Raw genomic sequence first — 9912 nt, forward strand, 5'->3', positions numbered from 1 at the left:
GTGTGTTACATAGTAGATTTATGTACAATCGGTGGAATAGTGACCGTGTATTACATAGTAGATTTATGTACAATCGGTGGAATAGTGACCGTGTGTAACATAGTAGATTTATGTACAATCGGTGGAATAGTGACCGTGTGTAACATAGTAGATTTATGTACAATCGGTGGAATAGTGACCGTGTGTAACATAGTAGATTTATGTACAATCGGTGGAATAGTGACCGTGTGTTACATAGTAGATTTATGTACAATCGGTGGAATAGTGACCGTGTGTTACATAGTAGATTTATGTACAATCGGTGGAATAGTGACCGTGTGTTACATAGTAGATTTATGTACAATCGGTGGAATAGTGACCGTGTGTAACATAGTAGATTTATGTACAATCGGTGGAATAGTGACCGTGTGTTACATAGTAGATTTATGTACAATCGGTGGAATAGTGACCGTGTGTTACATAGTAGATTTATGTACAATCGGTGGAATAGTGACTGTGTGTTACATAGTAGATTTATGTACAATCGGTGGAATAGTGACCGTGTGTTACATAGTAGATTTATGTACAATCGGTGGAATAGTGACCGTGTGTTACATAGTAGATTTATGTACAATCGGTGGAATAGTGACCATGTGTAACATAGTAGATTTCCATCTGTGAAGTCATCCATCGAATGTAAAAATGAGGAACGAAGTTAATTGTGTTATGTATCATTGCCCCCATACATTCAGTGTAACTATCATGTATATGACACGAGATTTATACTTTGTATATATGTAGATCATGCATCTGATCCTTTCTCATGCAAACGAAACAGGTGATACACTGCCCACATACCTAAGCTCACAACTTGTCAATGTCTATCACTTCCCGTGCTTTGTTTACTTCTCCTTGTCACTCGTGCTTTGTTTACTTCTCCTTGTCACTTATTGCTTTCTTGAATATCCACTTCCGCGTGTTTGCTTACACAGAGAAGGAGCAGGGACATGGTACACACATACAAATGCTTTTCCATTATAAAGATTTTATTAATTTCAGACGTTATACCGGAAACAGTTACTGCTTTTGGTTTGGGTGAGTCATCACGTGATGGATATTACCTATAAATCTATAATTAGCTCTCTGTGGAAACCCAAATTAGCTGTTCTTAAAAACTAAAATGAAAACAACAAAAACGTGATCAGGACGTGATCAGGGACGTCACACATTACTAATGGTTACTATTATTACAGTTTATTTTGGATCTAAGAAGAAATGCCCCCACCCCCACCACCACCACAATCCTCCGCATTTTGTCATTACAGGGACAAACAATTTTATTGATAAACTGAAACCGATTACATTAATTGTATTTGTTGTATATTTGGTGGGTTTTAGAGTCGATTACATCAAGACAACAGTACATGTTTGTTTTCATCCGGAAAACAACTCTATTGCACTGAGGATGATATACACGTAGGCGTGATACCTGTTTCCATTATACAATCATGATTAGGAGTGTGTACATACAATCGGTAACTGAATGTTCTGATTGGGGTTTGATCACAGTGACAACGTTAATCAATAACAAGACAGTATATTTTATTTCCCCTCTTAATTTAATAAACACAAGTTTAGGTCAAGGTGTGTGTGTTGATAAGGTATGTGAATAGATGTGAATAAAGAAACTACCAATGGATGATAGCACATGCATATTACGTACAACAATAATTTTCTCATAACTCGTTGTAGGCTACTATAATAATATATTTAACCAACTTGACAAATATTAGTTTTACTGGAAAATTTGCACATGATTTTGAAAGTCAGAAACGGTGTTGTGACTAACATTTTGAAGTTGCTTGTTATCAAAAATTGTTACACAATAAGGTATTGATATGTATATGTTAATTTCTTCAACTTATTGTAGGATTAGTATTGGGAAGTAAGACAATGTAGCTAAGTCATGGTTCTGTAGTAGATCAGTTAAATAGGCAAATTATTACTGGTGATAGGCGAGGAGTGCAGTAGCTCAGGGTTTGTAGAGCATGTGGTGCAAATTAAACTATCGGACGGAACGGGCGTAGCTTCCTTGATAATTAAATTTATGCAATTGCCCTTCCGGACAGTGACCACTAGGTGACTATTATTTAACATATAAATAAACATGACTATTACCAACAGTTATGTGTTATTATGTCACTCACTGTTACAAAAATACAGTCTATCTACCTATGCACCTTTTGGAAAGTTTCAAAATGTATTGGAATTCCGCGAAATCTAATTATAGCATTTATGGTAAACCATGTTTGTCGATATTCCATTCTTCGGTTTGTGAGGATGGGCTTCATCATTCTGTGCCTTTGTGTCATATTTTGCGTTCGTATTTGTTTTATTATTCGTTTACTGTTTTTGATCGTGTTGGAAAAGGAATAATCAGCAGCATTTTTATGACGTCACCATACTTAAAACCTCTTCCAGAGTTGTCGTTCCTTAGCTGCAAATCTGATTCCACAAGAAAATTTTTGTAGAATGTGTATACAATTACGTATTTTTTCCTTCTTTTTTTTTAGATATTTCTTTTGACAGATAATGATATGAGTGTGATATGACAAACCAAACTCTGCTGTTGTTGATATGTTAAATTGTATTGTTTTACACAAATAGATCACGAAATCTCAAGAGTCTTCGGTGTGGACTAGACACTACGTAGCCGGAAGCACAATGATCTGCAATCCAATTATATGTCCAGAAGGGTTTCGTAAGTTATGTTATGTTAGTGGTGGACTTATTACGATTTTCATAGAGGATTTCTGTATTTGGTTAGAAATAGAATAACTGTCATACATTTACCTCATTTCCATACTATTTGGGATTTTCAGTTTCATTACAAAGTCATTCCAAATATACTGTTTGTTGATAAATATAGTATCACGGGATTTTCAGCATAAATTAGAGTTATCTCCCTTTAACCATAATCTTCACAATTTTAACGTTGTTCTCGTGATTTACAAATAACATGGGGTAACCATCAACATATCATATTAATTATAGTTTAATAAGACGAGCTAGTTGTGGCGTAAGGGTTTAAATACCCACAATATGTTCAGCTGCGCTCATACCGATTGACGAAATTCTTGTCTATTCTTGTCTGAAGAAATCCTTACTCAAAACAAGTTTACAACAGTAAGGCGTGTTGATATCCATAAGATAGGGGAACTGTTCCAGAAGAGCTTTAAGTGACCTGTGACTGGTCTGTTTCCAACAGAATTATCCTTCTGTAAAAAGAACTACACCAACGATTACTGTCACAGATGTCATCATGGCAGTATCCAGCCCAAAGCTGTCGACTCGAGAAATGTTTTTTTCTCCCGTGAGATCCCAAAGTGTACTGTAGTGGAGACATTCTGTCCGCCAGGTATTTATCCAATGGTGTCGAATATTGTTACATCAATACCGAACGACAAACAAGTTCTTATTGAATCACTATATAAAATACCAAAAACAGAACATGTAATCAATATGCATTATCAAGCATTACCGCTTCATCATCATCATCATCATCATCCTCATCATCGATGTCATCGTCGTCGTCGTCCATGGGACAATTATCATTTACATAATTATTATGGGAAAGAGTTGAACTTCTGAGAGAATTGTACAAGTTTCATGTTAATAAGCTGTACTCGTTTAACCCCTATTCTGTTCTATATTCTTTGATTTAAGGTGTTAAGCTCCCGTGTGTCTTCAGTTCTTTCCAAAATTTCCAAATAAAAATATGGTCGTGTTATTACTGATCTGTTTGTCTATGTTATGTGTTCTCACTTCTTATAATGTTGTTTCACAGAGGCGTCCCTGGCTTTCAGTGAGGAGGGAAAGTCAGTGTGTCAGTGTGACACGTCACGTGGATATGCGGGAGACGATTTTCAAATATGTACCAAATGTTCAAAATGTCCTCCCGGAATGGAGTTAAAAATAGGTAAATTCATGAAGCTGATAAATTCCTGGTATAAAAAAGTTATTGCTGATATATAACATAACTGTCTTTAAGTGATCATAGATATTAACAGGACGCGAAGTAATATAAACATGATAATATCAACAGGTTATATAAGATAAGGGGTGGGGTGGGGCTTATTGATATACACATCAACGTGTTTTTAAAATACTGAATATTAAAAAAATTATGGAATTCTAGGATAAAAATGCATCTACCCAATTTGTTATCATTGACGAATTATTGAACAACGAAACAGCTGTACGATACAGTATATATAATTTATCGGTTTGTCTGTTTCTAATTCTACATCTAAATATTGATAAGTAATTGATTTTGTGTTTAAATTAAGATTCCGTTAAAATGTCAGTTTGATTTAAACATGTTTGATGCACATAAGTTGCAATAGGATTGGGCACAAGGTTTACAACTTATATAAAGCCCTTTCCAAACATTATATGTAATACACACACATTACATATACAAGGTAGCGAAACAGGTGATACACTGCCCACATACCTAAGCTCACAACTTGTCAATGTCTATCACTTCCCGTGCGTTGTTTACTTCTCCTTGTCACTCGTTGGTCTTTATTGTTGTTATATGGTATGTAAACAAGAGCTTTGAATTGTAACACGTAAACCGCATGTTATAAACAACAGCTAAAAATACCAATATGTCAACATCATCATAATCCAAACTCAAATTCCTTAAAACTGGGACAAAATAGAAACAACGACAAAAATTACACGGAGACTCATGAAAAGTACAGGGAGAATAAGACTGGGTGTTCCGGAACACCCACTATGTAAATCTGAGTGAATCCAAGGTAATGTAAGGATCTCAAATGAGAGCGAGGCATACAACAACAGAACCAAACTATCGAGTATCAAACACGTCTGTTGAATAACTAAGTATGGTAGCTTTAATCAACTAAGTATGGTAGCTTTAATCAAGTACTGTTCCGTCGTTCAATCCAGAAAAAAATGAAATATAACTGACACTTTTTAACATACATCTTTAATGATATACGTTTTTATCTTTTGTAGCCGGAAGTTGCGACCATTGTCCGCCAGGTACATTCAAACCACTTGAAGGATATGGACCGTGCAAACCATTTACAGAGTGATTGTCATTTTTTAAATCTTCCATTCCATATGATAAACGCGGAGTCATTTTCATGTTTTCCTTTATTTCTAAAATGAAAAATCAAAGAAGTATTTTTGCGGTTGTACCTATATTTTCACTATTGATTTCAATTTCTTTATGTACATTCATAGTTTTATTCTTAATTATATAGTTGTGAAATGGAAAACAAGGAAATTCGTACACCTGGGAATACAACGACAGATGTTCAGTGCGGAGAACTACTCAGTACTACGCCAGCTGTAAGTACGACAACCCAGTTATCGACGTCATCACATCTCAGGAATGAAGATTTAGACGATATTTCTAGAGGTGAAAATGGTAAGATTCCTTTTTTGACTCATTGCTACAATTTTATATTGAAGACAGAACTTGAGAATTTGTATTGATGACGAGCGATATTTCGATTATGTAGTTTTTATTACTTCTTTCTCGTCCAAATTGGCGAAACTATGACATATTTATAGTCAAATCTTCCAGGTTTGACACAAAATTGGGTCTGAACTCTGCCTTAATGTCTGATTTATCTTCATTTTAAATGAATATCTATATTCTAAACCAGTAAGATATATTCTTATTTCATGATATTTAATCGCATTGAATACCTAATATAATGTTGTAATGGCTTTCCTTTTTAGGTCATTTGGCCGAAGGGTCTGATGACCTTTTGCGATCGCCTTTTGTCCGGCGTCGTCCGTCGTCCGTCATAAACATTTTCAACTTCTTCTCAAGTTCTATATGTCTCATTGAGCTGAAACTTACCGGAAATGATCGTGACATGATCCTGACCAAACTTTGTTAATTTCGGGTTGGTCTGAAATCCAACATGGCCGCCATGGTCGCCATCTTGAAAACACATTTTCGACTTCTTCTCAAGTTCAAAATTTGAAATCTTGTATTTTATGTCAGATGACCGTTAAGGACCATGAGCCACTTTTTTGTTTTAACTCATAATCTTTCAACCAATTACATCACCCAGCCTGTTCTCACGAAAAAATAGATAATCTACTTGTATGTTAGAGGAAGTGCGTGTTTCGATAGGTACGATATAATAATACAAAGAAGATAAGTAATAGAGAAAAAGAATAAACGTTTAAAAGGTTATTGTAGGTATAATAACGATAGCATGTAGAACATTTTAAAGCGTGTCCTCTTCCTGTTGTAAGGTGAATTAGATTATCATATGATAGACGCATATTTCAATTCTGCAGAAAAAAACATACAAACACAGTCAAAGGAGGCGCATGACGATAACAGTTGCAGGTACGTAATCAGCATTCTATTTCACCATGACGTTTACAACAATCCCTTAAGGTACCTCATCAACATCCTGTCTTATCATGACGTTTACAACAATCCCTTAAAGTACCTCATCAACATCCTGTCTTATCATGACGTTTACAACAATCCCCAGGTACCTCATCAACATCCTGTCTTATCATGACGTTTACAACAATACCTTACACCTCATCAACATCCCTTACAACAAAGGTACCTCATCAACATCCCGTCTTATCATGACGTTTACAACAATCCCTTAAGGTACCTCATCAACATTCCGTCTTATCATGACGTTTACAACAATCCCTTAAGGTACCTCATCAACACGTTTATCATGACGTTTACAACAATCCCTTAAGGTACCTCATCAACATCCCGTCTTATCATGACGTTTACAACAATCCCTTAAGGTCCTGCCTTATCATGACGTTTACAACAATCCCCGAGGTACCTCATCAACATCCTGTCTTATCATGACGTTTACAACAATCCCTTAAGGTACCTCATCAACATCCCGTCTTATCATGACGTTTACAACAATCCCCAAGGTACTTCATTAACATCCTGTATAAAGACGTTTAGTGCAGGGTATTTTCGTACATGTGGTTATGGCGCATGTCTTACATATATCAATTAATCAAAATCAAGATTGAGAATGTCCACCAAAATATTATATGGCCTAAATTTGTTTCGTAAATGTCCGACATAATCGAAACGTATTCGCTATAGCTAATCGCCGCTAATTAAGGCAAGGCTTATAAGCAACGATTGTAATATTGTATGATATAATTCTATTTTGCTTAAAATAATCGCCACGAATTGGTTCTGATGCAGGAATCACGTTTTTCTTCCTGTGAAAATTGTGACGACGTCCATGCCTTTATCTTGTTGTTTTATGTATCTAATTCGAGACATCTACAAAGTCTTGATCCTGGCATTCCTATGGTATATATTTCTCATTTGACTTATTTCACAGGGATTTGCTGCTGGTATCGATTACACAAACTATCGTACTGTTTATGACACTCGTCATCGTTACGATTTTCCTTTTCAAAATCAAGGCATCACTCGGTATGTACATTACCTTCAACAAACAATCATTGCAAATATCAAGACATAAGAAGATAACTGGTCGCCATGCATAAATTTGTACATTTGATTGTTATAACAAGACGTTATGGCATTAATGATATGAAAAATTATTTTTTTGCAGCTGCTGCACTCTTGAGGCGAGAAAAAGAGTCTTACGGAGATGAAAGGCGTCACTTAGGTAGAGTATTTATTATCGTTTATATAAAAAAAAATCAGGTGTTGACAAATGATACATTTAAATTTAGCTATAGTTACAAGGATCATAAGAAGCAGCAATAATATATGTATAGAAATACATAAGGATCATAGTGAAGCACTCGCCTTTCACCTAATAATGAAAATAGACCGCGTGGGTTTTGTATAGTTTCCTCCCACAATAAGGCCCCTCGCGCGCTTACATCCGGGCCAACAAGAGTGATTAGTATAAGTTTAAATAACTTGTTTCGCAATTGTTGTAAAACAAATAAAGTTTATATTATATTATCTTACATTGGCGCCCACGTAGGGATTCGGGAATAATACTTCGCCATGCCCCATGAGCATCGCTGATGCTACTGGAAAACTCGAGGTTGAGTTATTTCCTGGAGTGGAAGTTTGTAACCCTGGTAAATATTATCAGTAATATACAGCTCGGTTAGAGAGAACTTCTCCTAAGCTCGATCGGTTGAGCTCAAGACTAGTAAACCAAAGATCCGCTGTTACACTTGCATGTGATATGCATGTATGAAGCGTACCGCTTGATTGCATTCCTGTTGATATTAATTTAACTCACAAATGTCACTAGCGATCCAGTTCCTGTGCATTATGATAGTTTAGATTTCTATAGACTGTCCTTTATACAATAAAATAGATAGATATTTTTTATTTACATCATCTGTAATAATGAATATAATCACATTTCCTTTGTTCCCAACTATAGTTCGTGAAGAATGCGATACAGGAAATAACAGCTACAGCAATAAGCTCGGTTAGTATAATTTTTCACACAATATAGAAAATCATTTTCCCGTGTCTCTGACGGTTGTCACTTCGTAAAGCGACCGTAGTTTTGTAATTATAAAAAATGTGGTGGCGTCGTCAATGACTCCAAAATGACACCACCTACTACTTCCATTATAATATGGCGGTTCGATCCGCCGCTGTTCCTATGACATTATAAAACTATTTGATTCTGAAATCATTAAATTATGAGGTTACAAAATGTTAATATTAGGATTGTTATTAATTATGCTACATGCTTCGAATATTGTTTGCACTGGAGTAACTACATATGGCTTGCTAACGCGCACCAAGTAAAATATATGGTTACCCCAATGTAAATACACTTTGTTGCAATGTTATCAAATGTTTTTATCTGATGGTTAGCAGAATCAATATTTATAAATCTGGATAGGCTTAAGATAGTCCTGCTAACTGCTTACTAATTCGGTATGTTTTTTTTTTTTTTTTTACAGAAAGGGAATTAGAGTACGCTTCACTTCACCAACCAGGTAAACCCGACAGATAGATATTACAAAACTCAAATTATTCTAATAAAGGATCACGTATGACTTTCTATTTCTTGCGTTGTAAAATAAAAAAAAGTGGTAAGTTTAATTAATCTCATTAAAAAAGGAAACGATTGAAAATTTCTGTAATTCTGCACTTTATCATGTTATCCGTAATCTAATTTACTACCATATGATCGCTTCATTTGGATGATGTCATAATGCATATGTGGTCATGAAATTATTAAGGCACAATTGCAACTAAGGAGGCCTTCGGTCTATTATAGTTACACATGTGTTATTACACGTGTGGTTGTCACAAAATGTATTTATTGTGTGATATTCTTGTACACTTATTACATGGTAGTTAAATGTGATACAATTGTATATTAACTATTCTTTACAAGTCGGTTTAGAATCCTCCGTAATAATTTTCCTGGTAAATTTTTAATTTAAATCCAAAAAACTGGTATTATCTTGAACCGTGAATGCTACATGTAATGATACCTATCTACATCAAGACATTAGATGTCTGTGTGAACTTGTCAATTTTATATAGTTTAAATGGCGTTTTTTTTTTCAGAAACCACGGAGACGATATATCCAAAGTTAAACAGCATACCGTGTACACCGACTGCGCCTGGACCATCAATCTTTGACGTATAACAAAGAGTAACAAAAAAGTAAATACCAACATACGACATCATAAAAAAATGCAGGCTGGTGAAAATTATGGTCTAACGGTCGTCCTTTCATTGAGAAATATTATATTTCTTTTGGCGATAAGCTAGACGTGATTGATGCTGGCATTACACCATACCAATCAGGTGTAACATTACACCAGTACATGTGGTGTAGCAGCACAACTGCATGAGTGTAGTTTGAATGTAAACTTACATGGATGTCTATGATTTAACAAAACACCACAGT

General features: G+C 35.2%; 1 protein-coding gene across 1 annotated transcript; it reads left to right on the plus strand.

Annotated features, from left to right (window-relative positions):
• The first annotated feature begins 2319 nt into the window (after positions 1 to 2319).
• Positions 2320 to 9791, plus strand: LOC132563833 (uncharacterized). Its single transcript, XM_060228622.1, has 12 exons — positions 2320 to 2358; positions 2647 to 2740; positions 3248 to 3397; positions 3827 to 3958; positions 5026 to 5101; positions 5277 to 5443; positions 6334 to 6385; positions 7380 to 7474; positions 7617 to 7673; positions 8415 to 8462; positions 8950 to 8985; positions 9566 to 9791. The coding sequence occupies exons 1-12, from the start codon at positions 2320 to 2322 to the stop codon at positions 9646 to 9648; spliced, it is 1029 nt and encodes a 342-aa protein (XP_060084605.1). The 3' UTR covers positions 9649 to 9791.
• The last annotated feature ends 121 nt before the right edge of the window (positions 9792 to 9912 follow it).

Source organism: Ylistrum balloti, unplaced genomic scaffold (assembly GCF_031769215.1).
Source record: "Ylistrum balloti isolate Yb309-2 unplaced genomic scaffold, AGI_CSIRO_Ybal_v1 Utg369570, whole genome shotgun sequence".
Taxonomy (NCBI): Eukaryota; Metazoa; Mollusca; class Bivalvia; order Pectinida; family Pectinidae; genus Ylistrum; species Ylistrum balloti.